Raw genomic sequence first — 24,302 nt, forward strand, 5'->3', positions numbered from 1 at the left:
GTAGGCCATAATTAAAGATGGATAAACACGATTTTAGGCTTTATTCATAAAAATATCAAGGACAATTTTAATTCATTGCCCAAGTGTAAGGTGATTTCTTAAATTCAGACCAATCAGTGCTCTGCAGTGCCCTCCATATGGTAACTATTTGGCATATGTTGGTAAACCAGATTAGCCAGTCACCTCTGCCTTCGCACTTGTCCGTGACCTCTGCATTTAGTGCTTTCCTGTGGTAGCCTCCCTTCTCTCCCCCAGCCACCTCTGAAATTCCCTTCATTCAAGTGGTACATCCCCTCTGAAACATCCAGATTTTATCCCCCACTCTTCGACTTCCAGGAATACAATTGTCATTCTATCCTCAATGCTCCCAACACATTTTCCCCAACTGTATTTACAACTTTCTCACAGTATTATAATTTCTTGTTCACATATCTGTATCCCTCTCTATACTAGGGGTTCTTTGAAAAGGGATTTAACCCAGCCTCATTTTTTTTATGTGTCCCTAGCTCATTGTCTGTTCAATAAGTGAATGAGACTCAAAGTATTTATGAGATTGAACTAAACTTTTAACTCTGTAAGTTCTTACCAGTTTCCCATGTTTTACTGGTTTTTTTGTTTGTTTGTCTGTTTGTTGATTTTTGGCTGTTTTTAGTCACTCTCACCTTAATGCTATTAAGTGTATTGATACCTTCTATTCTTTATTCAAAGATCCTGACACATCTCTTATATTTTTAAAAAGGAAACATCTGAGCTGAAAGAGGATAAAATATAACATTGTTTAAAATAAGCAGTGACTTTCAAGAACATTGACTTTAACATGGAAAAACAATGAAATCTCACATGTAGATCTGTAATTTTATATACCTCTCAGAGATTACAAGTTTTTAAAAATGATCATGTTAAATCTCATTATTTCCTACAATAAATAAATAGCATTTATACAATCAACTTTGAAGGATTGGACCCTTTGGTGACTGGAATTTGCTAATATCAGATAATGTTTGAATTAGAACATTTGTGAACTTGGAAAATTTGTTTTTGGAGAGATTTGGGTTGTGATGGAATTTGACCGGTAAACCTGTCAGGACACAGATTTATGAAGTTGCCTGTAGTTATTGAAATTGAGATACAGAAGCTACAAAGAAATAAAGTTGATAAACCACTTTAATTCTCTCTGTAATATCACTGCTTTCTTCACCATGTCTCCTCTAAAGGAATACCACACTCATTTGTTTTTCCTTCTTTTCAGCAATTTCCTGATCAGATTGTAGGATTTATTCCTAGAAAGCATGTCTCTACTTCATCAAGTATTTACAGTTATGGAGGTTTTGAACTGCAAACACCTGGGTTTGGAAATGGTGACCAGTACTCTATGGTGCTAATCGGAGCTTCCTTCTTCAATAGCAAATATCTTGAACTCTTTCAGAAGCAACCAGCAGCTGTGCATGCTTTGATAGATGAAACTCAAAACTGTGATGATATTGCCATGAATTTTATCATTGCCAAGCATATTGGGAAGGCTTCAGGGATGTTTGTGAAACCTGTAAACATGGGCAATTTGGAGAAGGAAAACAACGGTGGATATTCTGGAATGTGGCATCGAGCTGAGCATTTCCTGCAGAGGTCTTATTGTATTAATAAGCTTGTTAGTATCTATGATGGCATGCCCTTAAAATACTCCAACATTATGATTTCTCAGTTTGGTTTTCCATATGCCAACCACAAAAGTAAAATGTAAAAGTAAAAAAACAAACAAACAAAAACAAACCTCAAAACTGCTTGATATTTGAGTAGCTTCTCTGTGTTTTGTAGTTTTTTTTCAAGCAACATTATGAACTTTTATCCATTCCAGAAGTCTCTACAAAGGAAAAAATGTGCAGTGCTTCTAGGATATAAAATTCATACTAACTTTAAAACCAAGAAGCTGGTATCATCCAGATAAGTCTTCTTTTGAGGAGCTTTTATCCAGGGATATAACTTCTGAGTTAGTGATTTCATTGTTTACATTCTGGGACTGTTCTACAGTGTCTTTGAGTCCTGGCATTTACCTTAAAGAACTATAGCAAGCTTTTTCCAGGATCAGAAACTCAAGAAAGGCATTTCTCAGCATTTTCACTGAAGGTTGATTGTTTTAATAGGAAGCTTGAATGTCTCTTTAGCAAAAGCTAAAGGTGGGAAAAAAGCCATGTGAGAAAAGGATAGTCACAATCCCGTATATGAATAAGAGGAAAATGGGTCATTACCAATGTCTGCTTCCCTTCTGACCCTTCCAACTAGCCCTCCCAGAACCAACTCATCCCAGCATGGTTTTTTGTCCATAAGTCTGTTGTGACTGGCAGGGTTCATTTTAGTAGCTGAAAGCTGTCTAGTTGTCTGCTTGATTTTTCTGAACATTTACTGCATGGTCACAATAATAAAAATGCAGCATTTCTTTCTTATATGCAGCTAAAGGAGTAAATGTGTTACTAGATTCGGGTCATGCATTTTGTGTAAAATAACTCTTCCTAAAGAATGACTAAGTAGGAGCTGACTGAAGTTAAAACTCTTGGTAACAAATGATATTTATTTTTTGAGTGTAGGTGATCTCTGGGATACTAAAGAGACTGTGCATATTGCACACAAAGCCAATCTCTTGCATTCTGAACTTCATTGTTTTAGTTGTTTTTTTGTTTGTTTGTTTTCCAAAAAAGACCCAAAGCACCATTCATCATAATTAAATTCCAATTACATAGGTTGAGGAAAAAATAAGGTCATACCAGAGGAATTCTGTGGGGAGTCTGCAGCAGTTAATTGTTAAGTGTCCCCATTCGGTTATGTATATTTGAGGATCTCTTCCACACCGTGTCTTATGTTTAGTCTTTGTTCGCTGCTGGCAGCAAGAAATACTTAAATAGGCCTCTTCTCCTTCTTCTTATTATTCTTTTTATGTAATGTCAGTATTTTTCACAATTGCAAAATTGTGAATATATTAAAATAATCATGGTTAATGTCCCAACAATGAGGACTCTGCGCAGCTACTTCAGTATATGTTGCTTCTTTACACTGGAGTGTGTACATGTTTTCATGCAGTCAGAGAAAACCAACAAAACTCAGAACCTCACTAAAAATTTATCATGTTAATTATCTGCTCTGTCTAACCTCATGATTTCTTTTTGCCTCCTGGGATCTCACTAGCTGATAAATAAAATAAACTTTTACCACCTGTGTGTTCTATCTGAATTAAGCAAACTCTTGTTTTTATGGCTGGTGTTTTTTTTTTAACAGATTACTAAATATTCTGGTATATGGCCCAGAATAAGGTAAAGGCTTTAGCTACATTCCCAGTGGGAAAATAGTCCCAGATTTTAGTTCCCGTTTTATATTCTTAAACTTGTCTTAAGCATCACATAAGTTAAGCATATCATGTTTTCAGATTTTAGAGCAAATGTAAAACCAACGTGAAAATCACTTGTATTATGGCTAAAATCCTACCAAAATCTTTTTTCCCTGAGCACCTCTAAGTCCTGCTCCAAGTGAACACAGAAAAGATGCTCAGGCTTAAAACTGCTTAAGAGAAGCAACATAACATAGTGGTTACGTGTGTAGGCTTTGCCAGTAGAGTGCCTGGGCTCAGCTCCTCATATTTACTTAACCATTAGGAGATATTTACTTAACCATTAGGAGCTTCAGTTCCCTCATCTGCAAAATGAGAATACTGTCTGCCTAGGGGTTTGTTTGAAGAAATAAAGAAGATAACTTTTATAAATATGGCACTATGCCTGGCCCATTTTAAGTGCTCAATACTTAGAAGAGCTGTTGAGGTGATATTGTCATTGATAATAAGGGTATCAGAAAGGCACCTGCACCAACCAGATGAAATAGGCGGGAAATTGTTTCTTAGTAACAATTGACAAGAGACCATGGCAATTTTCATTTAAAACAACAGAATGCCAGTATATATATTTTCCAAAATAACTTTTTATCTTAAGAAAGCAGAACATATTCATTCTAGCAATTTTGGAATATTCAGAACAGTACAAAGAAGGAATTAAAAGCCTACCACCCCATTAACAACTGCTTAACATTTTAGTGTGTATTCCTCCAGCTTTTCTAGGTATACATTTTAATAACATGATTTTTTTGATATTTCATTCTATGGATAAACCATAGTTTATGTAATCAGTAATTATATTACCTTTTTATTTGATAATTTCTTATAACAATATTTGGATAAACATCCCTGCCTTGAACAGACATTTTGAGCATATTTATGATTTATTTAAAATTAAGTCCAAGAAGTTGAATACTTGGAGCTATCTAGTAGTATGTATGGTTTTAGGGTTTTTCTGGAGGCTAAAATGCCTCCAGAAGTGTTGCCCTAGCTATACTATTACTACCACCTCTGAGAGCACCTGTTTCCCATCAGTCTTCCTAAAATTCCCTGGTATCTAAACATTTCTTTCATTTCTTTTTCATATACAAAATAATTGAATTCTTCAGGGTTTGAAAGGACTCAGACTGCTCATTCATAAAACTCTGTGCTAAGAAACCTGAAAAAGCAGGCAGTCATCTGTCAAATAATAGATTTGAGGACAGTGTAAGCTTCAAGAAGCTTTTGAAGTGTCTCTAGATCTTACTCCAAGGTTTATAGTATAAACAATGAATTGCTGATCTTTTCCTGATCCCACCAGTAAGCCATTTGGAAGCAACAAAAAAATGGGCACACATTCTCCCTGGAAAAGCTACCAAGGCGTTGGCCCCAAGGTCAGGTGTAGATTATATGTGTGTGTGTGGTGTTGGGGGATAGAGGAGGCAGGATGGTGGGAGAAGGGTGGAAAATAATGCTGTGATGGAGGGAGGAATATGAAGATGCCTGAATCTCAGCAGATGCTACAGTGACATCAGTGGTGACATCTGATCATCCTCCTGTTTCATAAACAAGTTATTGTTTCACTAGGGGTCTCCCCCAACTTTCTGGGATAAATAGTAAAACTGTATCTCTCTCTCCTCTCTGTTCTTTTCTTTCTTCCCTCTCTCTCCCTCTCCCATCATTCTCCTCTTCCTTCTTCCTTCCATGAAGGCCCTATTAATGTAAAGCATTTATATTTGTAAAGCAAATATTTTCAAATAAAGACATACAGTGAATGAAATATAAAGAATATTTTATGCATTGGAGACATGCATTGAGTCTTATCTCAATTTCCTTATCTGCAGAATGGGGGTGAGGATACTTGCCTAAAATTTCACAGGCTGTTTTGGAGAACTGTAGGAAACTGAGTCTTCCATGTTGCCTGAAGCATATCTAGGGTGGCGGCTTAGAACGCTAAGCCTCAGGCCTGCATGGAACGCCATGCAGGCCCACCCTGTAAAGATATGTGTCTTGTGACTATGGCGACAACATTTACCATTGTCCTAAACCTAGATTGTTCCTTCTGATATGCAACAGGATGTAAATATAGGTATCTGGTGGGCTCTCCCGAGCCTGAGGACATTTAGCATATACTCCCCGATCATCTGAAATAAATAACTGGAGCAAAGGTGCATTATGGTCCACTTAGCACGAGATGCAGTGGGCCCCCTGCTCCCTTAGTTCTTAACTTTGTGTCTGTGTCTCATTCCTGCACCGCCCTGTCAGCAACGAGTGGCGCCCAATGTGGGGATTGAAGAACTGGACCTGGTTCCTGACAGAAGAATCGCTTGAACGACTGAGGTACAGCGGCGCTGGAACTCGGGTGGAGGTAATGGCCGTCTTTTGTATGCGTTCCTTGTAGAACAATCCCGAGCATTATAAGCAGGGTAATGGGTAATGTTGGAGGACACAATAAATATGTTCCCTATATTTCCCTCTTACGGCAGCTGCTGCGGGCCAGCAGTGTCAGGGTGGGGGAGTCACAAATCTTAGAATTGCTGGAGGTTATTGAAAAATACTGCTCTTGTTTCCCTACCCTTGGCTCCCTTGAATTGCATGACTGGGAGTGGGTAGGTAAGGAATTGAAACAAAAACATATGCAAGGAGTTAATTTACCTATTACTATTTGGTCTACATGGTCTTTAATTAAGTCTATTCTTGACTTAATTTAAAAACTGATGATGACGGGATATGAGTCTGATGACAATACTGGTCCCAATCCTCTTTCTGATAATGATAAGGGTAAAAAAGATCCAGTGAAATCTCAAGTTTTTTATTCTTGTCAATGCCCCAAACCTCCTTCTGCACCTTGCTGGGAGGAATGGCCCCCGCCTCCTCTGCTGCCTCTTCCTGTGCATAGGTGTACCCTAGTAGTTAAACCTGCCTGCCTCTCTGGCATACAGCAGGGTCTGGCAGAAGCCAGGCAGCAAGGAGATTTAGAGGCCATATGTTGTCGTGTTGCCTTCCCTGTTACGGTTCATGAAGTAGTGCCTCCTGGCCGAGACGCTAATTTTCCTGATGGAGTTTATACTTACTTCCATGAGCATGTCCCATTTGCAGTTCTTAAAGAATTGAAAAAAGCTGTACAAATGTATGGGGTTCATTCCCCTTTTTCAGTTGGCATATTGCAAAGTTTAGCTGAAGGTTCTCATCTAATTCCCATAGATTGGACCACATTAGCCTGTACAGTCCTTAGCCCAGGAGAATATCTACAATTTAGGACTTGGTGGACTGAGCATGCAGAACGACAGGCTGCACATAATCGGCAACAGAAAGTAAATATAAATTTAGATCAATTACTGGGCCAAGGAGCTTATTCCACTGTTGAAAATCAGTCTGTTTATAATGATCAGGCAATCGAGCAGATTCGCCGTTGTTTGCAAGCTTGGCACAAAATTGAAGCTAAGGGTAAAGCTGCACAATCCTTTCAAAAGGTTTTACAAGGGCCAAAAGAATCGTATCCAGATTTCATTGGCCGGCTCCAAGAGGCAATACACCGGCAGATTACTAGTTCAGAGGCTGCCAATACTATTTTGCAGCTGCTAGCATATGAAAATGCTAATAAAGATTATCAACGAGTCATTGCCCCATTTAAAGGTGAAACTGATCTTACTGGCTATATTCGTTTATGCCAAGATATTGGGACTGAAGGTTATAAAGCAGAAATGATGGCTCAAGCCATGGCTAATTTGAGAGTTGGCTTTCGTTTCCCAGGAAAATGCTTTTCCTGTGGAAAAGTGGGTCATACCAGAAAAGAATGCGGTCACTTTAAAAATAAATCTCCACGAAAGCAGCCTGGTATGTGCCCAAAATGCCAAAAAGGTCGACACTGGGCTAACCAGTGCCGATCTGCTTTTCATAAGGATGGCACCTCCCTTTCGGGAAACAGCAATCGGGGCGGGCTCCCAGCCCTTCATAGGAAGGGAGCATTCCCATTCCAACATCAAAATCTGCAGGCTGTCCCTCCACCAACTCCAAGCCCTCCATCTTGGAGCTTTCCCCAGCTACAGCAGGGAGCGCAGCAGTAGACCTTGCTGCCAGTGCTGAGGTATGTCTTCTCCCCAATAATCCTATTAAGGTCCCCACCGGCTATTATGGCCCCTTACCTAAAGGGACAGTGGGTCTTTTGCTTGGATGCAGTTCTCTCAATCTTAAGGGTGTTCATGTACACACTGGAGTCATTGACTCTGACTATACTGGGGAAATTCAGGTGGTCATGTCTTCTTCTATTCCATGGACTGCCCATAAAGGTGAAAGAATTGCTCAACTCTTATTATTACCTTATGTACCTGTTGGTTCCTCCTCTAAAAATCGGAAAAATGGAAGTTTTGGTAGCACAGGAAAGGCAAGAATTTTTCTCACAGAGGCTCTGCAGGAGCCGCGCCCTATGTGTACTCCTACAATTCATGGGCATAGCTTTACTGGGCTTATAGATACGGGCGCAGATGTCTCTATTATTAGTCAACAACATTGGCCCCGACATTGGCCTTTGCAAGAGGCACGAATTACTGTTGTGGGCCTAGGCTCCCCTCAGGGACTTATGCAAAGTGTTCATATTTTGCCTTGCCTTGGCCCTGAGGGACAGAAGGCCACTTTACAACCTTATGTGGCTGCTCTGCCTCTTAATCTTTGGGGCAGAGACCTACTTGAACAATGGGGTGCTACTGTACATATCCCTCCTCCTAGTGGAGTGTACAGTATTCAAAGCCATAAAATGATGGCAAATATGGGGTATGCCCCTAGCTGTGGGCTTGGCGTACATTTGCAAGGTACCCCTTCACCCACACAAGTCTCACCAAAATGGGATCAATTTGGTTTAGGATATAAACCTTTTTAGTGGTGGCCACTGTTCATTCGCCTCCCCAACCTGTCCCATTAGTATGGACTACAACAAAACCAGTATGGGTAGAGCAGTGGCCACTTACAAAAGAAAAATTAGAGGCTTTACATGAATTGGTTCAAGAACAATTGTCCTTGCAGCATATCGAAGAGTCTTTTAGTCCTTGGAATTCTCCTGTGTTCCCAATAAAGAAAAAATCAGGAAAATGGAGAATGTTAACTGACCTAAGAGGTGTTAATGCTGTCATTCAGCCCATGGGACCTTTACAACCTGGGCTTCCGAACCCTAGCATGATTCCTGAAAACTGGGCTTTAGTGGTCATTGATATTAAAGACTGTTTCTTTTCCATCCCTTTAGCTGATCAAGATAAGGAAAAATTTGCTTTTACTATTTTGTCCCTTAACAATAAAACCCCTTCTAAACGATATCAGTGGAAGGTTTTACCACAAGGTATGCTAAATAGTCCTACAATATGTCAATATTATGTTGACTGTGCCTTACAGCCTGTCTATTTAAATTTTCCTAAAGCTTATATAATCCATTATATGGATGATATTTTGTGCTCTGCACCTCAGGAGACTGAAGTAGAAGCTTCGTTCTATGCTGTTCAAAAAGCTTTACAGGATGTAGGATTGCATATTGCTACTGACAAAGTGCAATGTACTTTGCCTGTACAGTATTTGGGTTCTAGTATCAATAGACTTACAATTCAACCCCAAAAAGTACAACTCCGCAGAGATGCTGTTAGCACCTTAAATGATTTACAAAAACTACTAGGGGATATTAATTGGCTTTGCCCCAAAGTAGGTATAGCTAACTATGAGCTTCCCAACCTATCTTCTCTCCTTTGTGGAGATTCTAAATTAAACAGCCCTAGATCTTTAACTTCAGCTGCAGAGAAGGAATTATAATTAGTGGAAGCTAAAGTTCAACAATCTCAGATATCCCATGTTGATTCTACACAACCTTTATCTGTACTTATCTTTTCCACTCCCAAATCCCCCACAGGCTTGCTTTTGCAAAATGATAAGCTTGTAAAATGGATCTTCTTGCCCAGTTCTTCTGTAAAATCCATTTCCCCTTATCTAGATCTCTTAGCTACTTTAGTTGCTCAAGCCAGAAAAAAGGCAAAACAAGTCAATGGTTTTGACCTTCATTTGATTGTGCTCCCTATAACTGCTAAAGAATTCTCAGTTATTTTGCAACAACATCTAGCTTGGCAAATTGCTCTAGCTGACTATGTTGGCCAGCTGGATAATCATTATCCAAAAAATTATCTTTTCCAGTTCATTCGACGTACACAATGGATACTGCCTAAGTATACTTCTTGTGAGCCTTTAATCAATGCTCCCATTGTTTTTACTGATGGGTCATCTAAAGGCCGAGCTGCCTATACTGGCCCTAAGTCCAAAGTTTTAGATCTTCCTCATTTCTCTGCCCAGCAAGCTGAACTGGCCGTTGTAATAGCTGTCTTAACAGACTTTTCTGAGGCTGTTAATATTTTATCTGATTCTGCCTATGTTGTTCATGTAGCTAGTAAAATTGAAACAGCATCCATTAAGCAACAGTTGCCTCCTTGTTTATTTAACCTTTCTCTTGAGCTACAATTAGCTATTCACACTCGTGTATCTCCTTTTTATATTACCCATATTCGTTCCCATACCAACCTCCCAGGCCCTTTAGCAGCTGGCAATGCTGCTGCGGATAAATTATTACTGCCTGTTATTTCAGAAACTTCTCATTTTCACTCGCTTACTCATCTTAATGTGCAAGGACTCATGGCTCAATTTTCCCTTACTAGAACACAAGCTAAAGATATTGTTTCTTCCTGTCCTAATTGTCAACTGCTTACTGCTCCAACTTTGCAGGATCCTGGTGTTAACCCTCATGGTCTAGCCCCCAATGATTTATGGCGAATGGATGTTACTCATATCCCTTCCTTTGGCTGCTTAGCCACTGTTCATGTCAGCATTGACACTTACTCTGGCTTTCTTTGGGTTACAGCACAAACCGGTGAAACATTTCGACATGTTCATACTCACCTTTTTGCCTGTTTTGCCTCTATGGGCTTGCCCCGTGCTTTAAAAACTGATAATGGCCCAGCCTATACATCTGCAAAATTTGCTACTTTTACTACAACTTGGGGCATTCATCATACCACTGGTATTCCTTATAATCCCCAAGGACAAGCTATTGTTGAGTGTGCCCATCATACTTTAAAAACTATGTTAACAAAACAAAAAGGGGGAGATGATGGAACTCCCCATGAACGATTATCAAAAGCTTTATTTACTTTAAATTTTCTAAATTTTTATGAAAAACTGGGTGGCACTGCCGCAGAACAACATTTTCCAGCTGAAAAGACAACACTGAAACATTATTTCCAGAAAGCACCTCCTATATGGTGGAAGGACATGCTAACTAATGAATGGACAATGGGTACTTTATTAACAAGGGGAAGAGGTTATGCTTGTGTTTCCCCAGGTGGCGGACGAGCGCCACTTTGGATACCGGCCTGATGACTGAAGCCGTACCATGAACCCAGCAAAGAAAAGAAAATTCCTATGGGACGTCGAGCCACCAGTGATGCAGTTCCAGGGTCTGACGCTGAAGACAACAGTGATCGGGCCAACACCCCGAACTATGGAAGCCCAACATCCAACTTGGGGTCAGATAAAAAAGCTGTGTCAGGATGCAGGAAAAAAAAATCCAGAAAGCCATGCTGCCAGTAACAGGTCCTAACCTGACTGCAGCAATGTTGGCTCTTATTGTTGTTGCTGTGAGTATATCTCCAGCATGTGCTCATTCTGGAAATTATACCTATTGGGCTTATATTCCTAACCCCCCATTGCTGCAACAAGATATAAACATTGGCAATGCAAAAGAAAACAGTTCGTTCAGTTTTCCCTCCTTCTTATTTTGGCTGCCTGGGTCCAAACCATTGTTGGGCATGGAGGCCACGGGGCATAGGCTGTCAAGGAGACAAAACTAACTCTCTTGGGGGGCATTGCCTCTCCCTTACATCACCCTGTATGGCCCCGGAAGATGGCTGGTTAGCCAGAAACGGGTAAGATTCCTCAGGGAAGGAACAACCTAAGACAGGCACAGTCACAGAGGGGTCATCAGGAGAAAACTTGGGGGCCAACAGAGGTGGGGCACAGAACCTCACCCCCCCCCAGCTTTGCAAGGGTCTGAACCCTCACCCCTTTTAAGGGAGGTCTCCTGCCCCCGTGGCTACTTTGTTTCCCACGCCCAGCTCAGATTAGAGCCCAAGTGGCAGACAGAGATCTGGCCAGCGGCTAAAAATGGGGGACATGTGGGAAACTGAGTCTTCCATGTTGCCTGAGGCATATCTAGGGTGGTGGCTTAGAACACTAAGCCTCAGGCCTGCATGGAACGCAGTGTGGGCCCACCCTGTAAAGATATGTGTCTTGTGACTATGAGGACAACGTTTACCATTGTCCTAAACCTAGATTGTTCCTTCTGATATGCAACAGGATGTAAACATAGGTATCTGGTGGGCTCTCCCAAGCCTGAGGACATTTAGCATATACTCCCTGATCTTCTGAAATAAATAACTGGAGCAAAGGTGCATTATTGTCCACTTAGCACGAGATGCAGTGGGCCCCCTGCTCCCTTAATTCTTAACTTTGTGTCTGTGTCTCATTCCTGCGCCGCCCTGTCAGCAACAGAGAACAAAGAACATAATGTGTAGAAAAATACTTTGTACTGTCAGGAAAATAAAATATTTTTTAAAAAGCTGTTACAGATAAGGGAAGAGCAGCTTGGCCAAGAGTTAAAGAGACTTGGTTGTGAATTAGTTTCTTGTCAAAATTATATCTTAGAACATAAAAAGAAGTGAAAATAAATATGCAAATGCTGAAACAATTTAAGAAGCCCACATTAGCTGAGAAGGGGCTATTTAAATGAGTATTTATCTAACCTAGAGATGACTCTTGATGTTCTTTCTCTTTTCATATGTCAATATTTATTTTATTTGAAAATAAAAAGAATCAAATTCCTGCTTGGAATATTTTAAGTCATTTTTTAAAACTGAAGAAAACTTTATTTTACAGTGGCGGTTCTTAATTTGAGCTGATTTTGCCCTCTTCCCTACCCCACCCCCAGGGACATTAGCAATGTCTGGAGACATTTTTGGTTGTTATAACTGGGAGTATGCTACTGGCCAGGGATGCTGCTAAATATTCTACAGTGCACACAACAAAGAATCATCTGGCCCAAAATGTCAATAGTGCAGAGGTAGAGGAAAAAAAAAAATGGCTTTGCATTATATTATAGAATATTTAGTTATTTATATACCACATGCTATATCAAAATGCAAGTTGCATTTCCAAAGTTTTATTCTGTATAACAGTGCCTATTGGAACAGAAAGTGAAGGAGAAAACATGCGTGTATAAGTGATATGTGATCTGGAGCATGATTTCATAACTGAACCCTGATCAAAGAGCCAGAAATTTCCCTGGTTAAGATTTATTTCTGACTCTTTTTTTCTTTTCTCTGATCCAAATGCATCTTTCTATTTTCACATCTGAAGAAACAGACAATGGAGCTTCATTTTCTTGGAAGAATAAATGAATACAGATTTTGGAAGCACTACAGAGCACTATTACATAATACACTGTTGAAATAACACATCCCTAGTTAGAGAAAGTAGGGACAGTTGAGTTGAAATAAGCCAAATGGAAATTCTCAAATAATCATATTAATGTGCACATATTTGTGTTCAAATATTTTTTATTTAAGCAATAAACTTAAATAATACAAAGGTGGTAAAGACAATATAGGAAAGAATCCTGGAATGGAAATTTTTTTCTAATATCAGCTAGGTAACCAAGTTATTCCAATTTATCTGGATCTCGGTTTTGACTTATATAAAAGAGAGAATGCATGAAGTAAATGGTTAGTAAATTTCTTTACAGTTGTAAAATTCAGGGTGTTGAATTAATAGGTTTTAAATGGGCCATGTTATAGTTCCTGACAAGAAAAATAATCCCCTCAAGTTTAGTTCTGTTGGAGCCTTCCCTATGTACAAAACCCATCTCTCCAGGAGTGCTGTTTCAAAGTGAATGCTAACTTAATAAACATTGCTACTGTTGTAGTATTTTAGGACCAAAAGAGGATAATGGTGATAGGAGGAGGAGGAGGGGATGATGATCTCATCATCCAGTGGCAAAGAACGACTGGAAGAGGTTATGACTGAAACGGTGTTTTACTTCTTAGCAAAATTTCTGGTTAAAAAATGCCACCATCCGTTAGGAAGAGCCCAAAGAAAGTTGTAACAGGCTAAGAAACCCCTCATATCAAATTGAACTACAATTCAGAAAATACAATGCACAATCTCTAATTTGTTAAACCCAGAATACAAATAGGCATTTCAAATAGGTATATTCAAATAGGTATTTGATTCCATTTAAACACTGAATTTGATTCCATTTAAACACTGAATTTATAGAATTTACTGTCTTACCAGCAGATGTCAGTGCAACCTAATTAACTGACTAACGTTTTTAGCAGTTGACATAACTGCCAGTAAACTGAGTGAAAATAGTCTTAAAATAGCAAAGTTTAAAACCTACTGTCAATGTTTTTGATTAAGTATATCTTCTTAAGTGGCTCTATAGAAAGAAAATCAATCCTTTCAAAGTTACTAAGTTAAAGTGGGCCCTTGCCTATGTAAATCATATTACATAAGTTATAATACATTATTATCACCATAATTTGTGTGACAATACCATTTCGCAGTGACATATAAAAGACATGACCTTAATTAAGTACAAAATGCTAATGTGTGTTGAAGTGTTAGAATGGCACATTATTTTTTAAATTCACACATCATAGACATTAGAGCCAAACGAAATTCATTTGCTTCTGGGTGACATATTTACAACCCTTGGAGAAACACATTAATTTCCTAATGAATCCCAAAACATCATCAGTGTGAAGCCATTTGTTTTCTAGAATGTAGCCTGTCAGCAAAAGTCATTAATGGCAGTAACAGCAGCGCCTATTATGAGCTGAACACTTGGCTTACATTATCCCATATTACCTTTATAATAATCTTGCAATGTAGATAACAATTGATATTTAGGGAGGTTAGGTAATTTGCCTAAAGTTACACAGCTAGTCTGAGTGACAGACCACATATAATTCCAAAGCTGAACTCCTCCCTTTATGTAATACTCCATTCTTTACAAAAATACCATTTTATGACCCTGTATTGAAGAGGCCTCTTGTTGCCTTTTCATCACACTCAGTGCTAAAGCTGTATTGTTTACCAATGTTTCTACAACAATGATATGGGGCACTAGTAGAATTAGGTTAAAATAAAGATAAAATCATGGAATATGTGTATGATTGTTTTTTAAAAGTAAAACACACCCCTTTTCATTTGCCATTGTGATAAATACATTACGAAGTGTTATTTTTATTCATGTTTATCTTGTTCAATGTTTTCTGGGCTTCTTGGATATCCATATGACCATCTTTTGCTAAGTTTGGGAAGTTGTCTGTCGTTATTTCTTTGAAAATTCCTTCTGCCCCTTTCTCTCTTTCTTCTCCTTCAGGAATTCCCATAATGCATATATAACTATGCTTGCTGGTGTCCCAGAAGTCTCTTAGGCTGTTTTCACTTCTTCTAATTCTTTTCCTTTCTGCTCCTCAGCAGAAAGAAATTTCAATTGTCCTGTCTTTGAATTCACTGATTCTTCTGCCAGCTCCAATCTGCTGCTGAAACTCTCCTGGGACTTCTGCATCAACAATGAGCCATAAGTTAAATCATGATCTATAATTAATAGTACAATTATAAAAATGCACTTTCATCACTTGTAACAAATGTGCCACACCAATGCAAGGTGTTAATAATAGGATGGTATATGGGAATCCTGTATTGTATATATGATTGTTCTGTAATATTTAAAAAGCAAAATTCATACTTTCTTATAAAGTTAAGCATATACTTACCATACAACCTAGCAATCCCATGCCTAGGTATTACCCCAAGAGAACTGAAAACACATCTACGCAAAGACCTGTACATGTATGTTTATGAGAACTTTATTCATAATTATCAAAAGCTGAAAACAACACAAATCTCCCTCATTTGGCAAAATGATAAATTGTGGTATATCCAAAAAACAGAATGCAATAAAAAAGAACAAACTATTAATACATGCACAACATGGATGACTCTCAAAAGCATCAAACCAAGTGAAAGAAACCAGACACAAAAGGCTACATACCGTATGATTGCATATATACGTCATCCTGGAAAAGGGAAAACTATAGGGAGAGAAAACAGATCAGTGGTTGTCAGGACCTGGAAGTCGGGAAAGGGGAATAACTACAAAGGAGATGAGGGAAACTTTGGGGATGATAGAAATATTCTAGACCTTGATTGTGATGGTGGTTACAAGACCATACATATTTGTCAAAATTCACAGAACTCTACTTTAAAATCAGTGAATTTTACTTTACTTTTTTTTAAAAAAATTAAAAGCCATTAGACACATACCAAGCATTAGCAATGTCCTCATTAGTAAAATTTCTGATTATTTGAGTTAAGTAACAAGAAACAGAAGAGAAATTGTTAACCTGAACCCTTGCCTTGGGATATCTTGCCTAAACTGACCCTATATTGGCTGGCCATCCACCAATGTGTTTTGTGACCGTGAGAGAGTCATTTCTTCTCTCCAAGTCTCAGTTAACTCACTGTAAGGAAATTGCTTTAAATATTTAAATTCTTTAACCTCGAACTTGTAAAGTTAAAAAAGAATAAACAAGAAAAAGACCAGGTTCACCACTCCAAAAATTCTCCCCATTGCTTGTCATTAAAAGAAAGCCTATGTCTAATGTTCTGGGCATTAAAAGAAAGTCCATGTCTAATATATAATTCCTTTGATAGGAAAATGGGGTTAATAAATATTAGCTATAATCACTCAGCATTCTTTTGGAGAGGAGAGTTATATAATTTGGCCAGTAGGTGTCACACACTCATTTATGAAAAACAGACAGGTCTTCATATCAGAATGCTTTTAAAAAGAATATTCGCTTAATATTTCCATCTGAAATGATTATAAACATTGTTTGTCTGTATAAATGCTTAAGGGAAGATGTCCTAAATATTCAGTCTGCTCCTTATTTTTTTTCTTGGCTCTAATCAAGTATGGTAATTAAATCCATGCACCAAGATGGAAAGGAAAAAATCCCTTTTCCTCCATCACATTTAACGTTTCAAACAGTTTTAGAAAATGGAGAAAAGGATTCACAAATATTACTTACCCAGTATGGTTAGCTCAGTCCTTTAATAAGAAGACCTTCATTCTCAATTTCACCTTCCACCTGCAGCCTTCCTCTGGCATTTCTCATATGCCATTAAACTTTATATATCCAAAATAAAGCAGTTTCCACATGTCTTGTAATTATTTATGTATAAGTCTATATCCTTCCTCTTTAACCATCCCCCAAACTATAAATTCCTAGGAGTTACCAGGATTACATCCCCAAGTATGCAGCATAGTATCTTGCGTTCGATAATTTTTGTTGATGGTGAGCAAATCAACAAATGAATATTTGAATCAATTGTATTTTCTCAAAACAGTTGGTATCTCTATGACTAGGTGAAAAAGAGTGGCTCCCAATAGGTTGGTCAGGTAAATTGAAAAGCACATAGAGGCACATGGCTATTTTCTCTGGAGGGATAATTGGGACAATTGTGGCTTAATGACGCTAAGGGCAGCAACATACAGAAACCTAAAATTGGGGGCCACAGAGTAGATACATACCTTATGTAATGGACCAGCAAGATAGTCTTAACCTTTTTGTGCCAAAGACCCCTTTGGATTCTCGGGAAGCCTGTGGACCCCTTCTCAGAATAATGTTTTTAAAAGCATGAAATAAAACATGTAAGATTACAAAGAAAACTGATTATATTTATATATACTTAAAATATTTTTGAAACAAATTTGTTACTAAGATCTAGAAGTAGGTCTAAAAATTCATAATTTCATAAAAGTGAGGAGTGTAAATGATATTTTGAGAAACTTGTGACAACTGTAATGTGAGATGAAAATATATTTTTGACAGTTTACAGGTACTGCTAATCTTCTGTAGTTTTTGTCTGAATTCATAATCGAGGAAAACGCTAAATTTTATGCTAGTGAAATCAAAGATAACTTTTTCTCTTTTCCAAATACATAGATCCCCTAAATTCTATATGCGGACCACCTGAGGCAGTCTATAGACCCAAGATTAAGATCCCTTGGGCTAAAGGGAAGCTAGTCTGATGGAAAATAAGGAGTTATGAAAGATGAGGAGCCAAGAAGGATTTTCCTTTCTCAGGTAGAGTCCTATATTTATCCTTTTCTTCAGAGCCAAGCTCACAGTATTCACTTCCTTACCTCTCATTTACTCTTTGCTCTAATTTACTAGGGATCATACATACCCTGTCACTAACATGAAACTTCCCTTGCACACGTCACAAAGTCCAAAGGGTACCTCTTGGTCCTCACCTACGTGATTTCTCTTTGGCTTTTTCACTGTTGATTACTCTCTTTAAAACCCCTTACCTCCCTTGATTTGTCTCTTTCTTTTCTTCTTACCTCTTTAGAGGTTTCTTTTCAGCCTCCTATGCTACCCCCTCTTCTGCCTGTGGATGTGTGCCTGAAGTTCTACCTACCTCCTGCTCCACTTCTCACTCTGCACAATTTCTCTGGATATTCTTCTCATCTATCTACTCTGAATCTTTAGCCAAAGCCTCTTTCCTGAGCCTAGATCCCTATATTCAACTAACTATGGCACATCTTTTCTTAAATGTACCAAGGATCCCTCTAAATCAACACACACAAAATTAAAATCCTTTTTTGCTTGCTACTTCCTCTCTTATGTTCCCTATGTGGATACTGAGATCTAAGAGCTGCCCAAATCAGAAGTATGGGAGCTATTTTTACTTCCCCTTCTCTTTCCCCCCAACAGAAAATTAATTGCCAATTTCTCCAGGTAAATATCTTTAATATTTCTCAAACTCATCCCCTTTTCTCCAGCTCTACCATTACTGCCTTAGACATTTAATAGCTAACAGTCATTCATTGCATACAGTGTGGTGTACAGCGATAAGTGCTTGATTCACACTGTCTTACTTAATTCTCAAATCACTCCATGGGATAAGAATTAAAATGCCCATATTTACAAATGAAGAAATAGAAGCCAAGGGAGGGTGTTCCAGTTTGCTAATGCTGCCATGTTGCAAAACACCAGAAATGGATTGGCTTTATAAAGGGGGTTTATTCAGTTACAAAGTTACAGTCTTAAGGCCATAAAGTGTCCAAGGTAAAGCATCAATAGGGTACCTTCACTGAAGGATGCCCATTGGCGTCCGGAAAACCTCTGTTTGCTTGGAAGGCACGTGGCTGGCACTGCTTGCTCCCAGGTTGTGTTTCAAAATGGTGTTCTCCAAAATGTTCCTCTTGGGACATTTTGTCCTCTCTTAGCTGCAGCTGCTCTTCAATATATCACCCTCAGTTGCTCTCAGGTCCTTCTGTGTGTGAATTCCTTTATACGACTCCAGTGATCCAATTAGCACCAACCGGAATGGGCAGGGTAACACTTCCATGGAAATTATACAATCATACGTTTCACTCACAGTTGACTGAGTCACATCTCCATGGAAACACTTAATGAAGAATTCTAATCTAATCAACACTAATATGTCTGCCCGCACAAGATTGCATCAAAGAATATGGCATTTTGGTGACATAATACATCCAAACCGGCACAGACGGTTAAACTTTCCCAAAGTCATAAGGCTTTTAAATAGCAGAGCCAGGATTAGAGCCTCAGTCTGTTGGACTCCAAAGCCATTTGCCTCCATGTCGCTCTCAAGGTGTCTGTATTGTCTTCCTTCAAGCTGTTCATTATACTACAGATAAAATTCTTTCTCTCAGAGGCAAATCTGATCACCTTACTCTGCTCCTGTGATCCTTCAGTGCCCCCCAGCGCCTTCACCCTAATGTCAAACTCCTAAACTGGACTTCTTGAGCTGGCCCCTGATCACCTCTCCAGCCTCCTCTCTTGCCACCACCCAGCTTGTCCCCCATGCTCAGGTGATTTTTACCCAAGCCACACATCTTACTCTCCTACTCCCCTCACCTAGCTAACTCCAACTCATCCCTCCGGCTGATTTGTTCATTCCTCCTTCTTGAGGAAGTCTTCCCTGACTGCCCCAGGTCTATGTTAAGATACTCATGGACTTTGCTCTAGTTTTAGCATTTACCATTCTGTCTTGTGATTATATTTTTACTTCTCTGAAGCCTCCTTTGGACAAGGTTCCTTGAGCACAGGAACCATTTCTCATTATTCATTTTTATAGTCATAGTGTAAAACCCAGCACCTGGATCACATGAGTGTTTAACAGTCCATTATTCAGTTCACAATTTCTTAGTATTTTCTAAATGTTTACTTTGGTCAGGAACTTTTCAAGAAATTGAGGCTACTGTGGTGAGCAAGACAATTAAAACCCCTCCTGTCATGTAGTTGACATTCAGACAATAAATAAATGAAAAAGAAATTCTGATAGTTTGAAGGGGTAGGTACTACAGAAAAACATATTCTTAAATTTGTCCACTGCAAGCAGGACCTTTTGATGAGGCTACTTCAGTTAATGTGTGACCCACCTCAATCATGATGGATCTTAATTCTATTACTGGAGTCCTCACAAGAGAAAGAAATTCAGACACAGAGAGAAAAAGCCATAGGAAGCAAGAAGCTACATCAACAGAACAAGGAAGAGAAGGAGAGACCAGGAGATGCCACCACATGCCTTGCTATATGGTCAGAGGAGCCAAGGATTGCTGGTAGCCAGCCCAAGAATGTCCGAGAGAAAGCATCATCTTGATGGTGGCTTGTTTTGCACTTTCTTATAACCTCAAAACCGTAAGCTAATAAATTCCCATTGTTTAAGCCAACCCATTTCATGGTATTTTGCTTGAGCAGTCTAGGAAATGAAAACATAAAATATATAATTTCTGTTACTGATAAATGTACTGTATAGAGAATAAAATAAGGCAATCTAATGGAGAACAGCTACACAGACTTCCTTGTCTAAAGGAATCAGGGAATGCTTGGGGAGACATTTGAGATGTGGCCTGAATGATGAGGTTTAACCATGCAAGATCTGGGGTAAGAGAATTACATTATAATGGATTTTCAGGTAACAAAATAATGGCTCTACAGGCAGACACATACATCCTATGTACATGTGTATATATATGCTGATTCTCATTATTTGTGGTAGTTATGTTCTATAAAGTGGTTGTGAATGCTACATTAGCAAATACTGCACCATTGCTCCCAGGGGAAATACAGGCTAGGGTCCTGTGAGCCTCTGGTCACAACATTTTCATCAACCAATCAATACAGTCTTGTTTCATGTGTGTTTCTGTTTAAAGACACCTTATTTAATATATATTGCTGGTTCATTAACTATAAATCGTGACCAACAGCACTATAACTCATGCCTGAAAGAAGCTTATCTAACACATATTTTCTCTGTAAGTCACATGACAGTCATGAGTTGTTTTCCTTAAAATATCATAATTACTAAGCCTGCCACTGAATGCAGCTTTATTTTCCTTTATTGGGGGCTTTTCCATCCAAGTTCATGCAAAATTTGTCAGAAAACTTTGAGAGGCACTCTTTTATTACCATGATTGAAAATCAATATCTATTCTATTCTTTACTCTTTTAATTTGCAATTTAAAAGTAAGAAGGAAATTATTAATTGTGTAGCATGACCTGGTGTTAAAAAGACCGACTTTCCTTTTGTTGTTCATCTCCAGTTAGCTGGGGAAAAAAGAAAAAACATGCTCCTAATCTTAATCCATTCCTGTGGTTGTAAACCTATTATGAATAGGACCCTTTGAAAATGTTATTTTAAAAGTGTAACCCAAATGAATGAGGTTGAACTTTAATCCTATTACTGGCAGAACTTATGGAGACAAAGCCACATGGAGAAGAAGCTGGAAGTCAATAGAACCCAGAAGAGAAAGGAGAGAGCATCACCATGTGACAGAAAAGCCAAAGACCCAAGGATTGCTGGCATCCAGCCCCAGAATGCCACAGTCCTCAGGAAGAATTCATCGCCTTCCTGACACAGTGGTTTTAGACTGCTCCTAGCTTCAAACCCGTAAGCCAGTAAATTCCCCTTGTGTAACCCAGCCCATTGTTTGGTACTTGTTTTAGCAAATTGGAAACTAAGACAGGAATAGTAATTTCCAAGGATACATTTTCTCTTTTAGGAGGCTGTACTGTTGCTTCTAGTCATCTGATTTATTCCCGGCTTTCAGTGATTCTTCAAAACTCATTTTGAGTGCATTAGTAAGTATGCACACAATATATTATAAATAAGACCAGCTGGGCTGCTGACTCTGGCTGTGTTCCAATTGTTATTGTTTTTACAATATTGGTTTTTAGTATTTGAAAATCTTTTTGTAGGGGTCTATTTTTTGTCAATATGTTTGTGTGTACAGGCAAACAAATTTAGCTTATTATGATTAACACAATTCTTTTTATAAGATCATTATTGAGTAGGTCCAAAATTAATAATTCAGTCAATCTCAATTGCTCTGATTTCTTCAGCCTTGTATGGAGACCTAAACTGGTCTTGTCTCATGAACACCATTAAAATGGACTTAAGTAATAACAATAATGGGTTTTCTGGCAATAGAATAATGACTCTATAGGCAAACATATACACCTATACATATATTTGTATATATGTTCTGATTCTCATTATTTGTGGTAGTTATGTTCTGTAAAATGGTTGTGAATGCTAAATTAGCAAATACTGCACCATTGCTCCCAGGGAAATATGGGCTAGGGTCCTGTGAGCCTCTGGTCACAACATTTTCATCAACCAATCAATACACAGCCTTGTTTCATATGTGTTTCTGTTTAAAGACACTTTATTTAATATATATTGCTGATTCATTAACTATAAATTCATGACCAACAGCACTATAGCTCATGCCTGAATGAAGCTTATCTAACACATTTTATTTTCTTTGTAAGTCACATGATAGCCTTCCTGCACTTAGGAGCACTAGACAGCACTTCAGCATCAAAGTCACCAACTATGCTGGTTTGATTGCATTATGTCCCCAAAAATGTCATGTTCTTTAATGCAATCTTGTGTGGACAGATGTATTAGTGTTGATTAGGTTGGAATCCTTTGATTGCATGTTTCCATGTAGATGTTACTCAATCAACCATGAGTGAAATGTTTGATTGGATTATTTCCATGGAGATGTGAACCCCACCCATTCAAGGTGGGTCTTGATTTGATCACTGGAGTCCTATAAAAGTGCTCAAAAACGGAAGGACCTCAGAGCAGCTGAGAGTGCCATTTTGGAGATGGCCACTGAAAGCAGACTTTTGCTGACACTTTGAGGATGCTAGCCCAGTGTTTGCTCCAGAGAAGCTAAGAGAGGACAAAACATCCCAAGAGCAACATTTTGAAGAAAGCACAGGAGATGAGAAAGGAGCTGGAACACAACCCAGCATCAGCAGATGGCAGCCTTCCCAGCTATCAGATTTTTTCAGGTTTTCCGGATGCCATTGACCTTCCTTCAATGAAGGTATACTTGTGTAGATGCCTTAATTTGGACATTTTCATGGTCTTCAGACTGTAAATTTGTAACCAAATAAATCCCCTTTATAAAAGCCAATCCGTTTCTAGTATTTTGCACGATGGCAGCATTAGCAAACCGGAACACCAACCCAAAGCACAAAATTGCAAAAACCGTGGCACTAAATAGACCAGGAAAGGGACCCTTGTTTACACTATGAGAACTAAAACAAGAAGAAAGAGCATTGCCTTGCTCAATTTCAGGTGGGAACATGTGCATCGGGCAACTCAAATGTTTCACTGTCTGCGCATGTCTGTAAATTACTGTAAAACTGCAGGGGTATTGATTTTTGGGTTACAAATAAATTTCAGTGAGTAGGTGAATTCACAAATCCAGAATCTATGAATAATGAGGATCAACCCTATATATATATTAAGGTAAGCTAAGCCAATAAAGTTTAAATTATAAACTAGGGGCAGGAGAATATATCTTGTTATTTTCTGTCTGTTCCAGAAAGCCTAATGCAGGTTTATGAATATAGTAGATATTCCAGACTTAGATGAATGAGTAAAAGTAGGTGGGGAGTGGGGGGAGGTGGTATCTGTAATGAACTTAGATGGTAAAGGCAATTGCTTGGGTTGACATTCTGGCTCCATTACTCACTAGCTATTTGACTTTGAGAAAGGCACTTGAACTCTCCATGCCCCAGGTTTTCAGCCATTAGCTGTGAATAATAAATATGCTTACCTCATAGGATTTTGTGAGCATTAAACAAATTAACACATACAAGTATTTAAAACAGTACCAGCACATAATATACATTTAATTAGTATTTGTTACTGTCATTTGGAATAGATGTGCTAAGATGGAGCATTTTTCTCAATACTTTGTATGTACATATTTTCTAAATCTATTACTTCAAATTGATCAGCACAGAATGATTGCTCAATGAAGTTTCTTACTTCTGTGGGGGTTAAATGAATGTTAAAGGTCCAGTTCAATTCCTGACACATGAATAAATACTAGCTTTCCTTCTCCCTTTTGTCCCCTACCCTACCACCTCCTTTATTTCATGCCTCTTTCTGATGACTTATTATTTTATTATGAGTAAGTTTTTGGCGTTGCAAATCCCACACCTTGGATCTCAAGACATCTGTTATTCTTGTGGCTCTTCATCTTCATCAAATACAAAAAGTGGCCCTTCGTCATCAGACTAATTGAATTCACACCTTGGCTCTTCCATTTAACCTCTTCAGTCTCTATTTGCTCACCTATAAAAAGGTGGTCAATAAATTTATTTTACAGGGTTGTTGAAAGGATTAGGGCAATTATAAGTTATGTTTCCATCACAATGCCTGCTACGTAGTAGGTGATCAAAATATATTAGTTCCTTTTCTACATGAACTCATTTCCCTTAGTTTGCAGTTTTCTGCA

At 38.5% G+C, this 24,302-nt stretch overlaps 1 protein-coding gene across 6 annotated transcripts in view; it reads left to right on the top strand.

The window, feature by feature from the left end:
- The window catches only part of EXTL2 (exostosin like glycosyltransferase 2), a 42,308-nt gene extending 39,110 nt beyond the window's left edge, over positions 1-3,198 (top strand). For all 6 annotated transcript variants that reach the window (XM_037826532.1, XM_037826529.1, XM_037826528.1 and 3 more), the window contains one exon: positions 1,250-3,198. In XM_037826532.1, coding sequence (XP_037682460.1) covers positions 1,250-1,738 — 489 coding nt within the window. In that variant the 3' untranslated portion in view covers positions 1,739-3,198. The remainder of the gene's footprint in view (positions 1-1,249) is intronic.
- Positions 3,199-24,302: the final 21,104 nt, after the last annotated feature.

Source organism: Choloepus didactylus, chromosome 2, assembly GCF_015220235.1.
Source record: "Choloepus didactylus isolate mChoDid1 chromosome 2, mChoDid1.pri, whole genome shotgun sequence".
Lineage (NCBI taxonomy): Eukaryota > Metazoa > Chordata > Mammalia > Pilosa > Megalonychidae > Choloepus > Choloepus didactylus.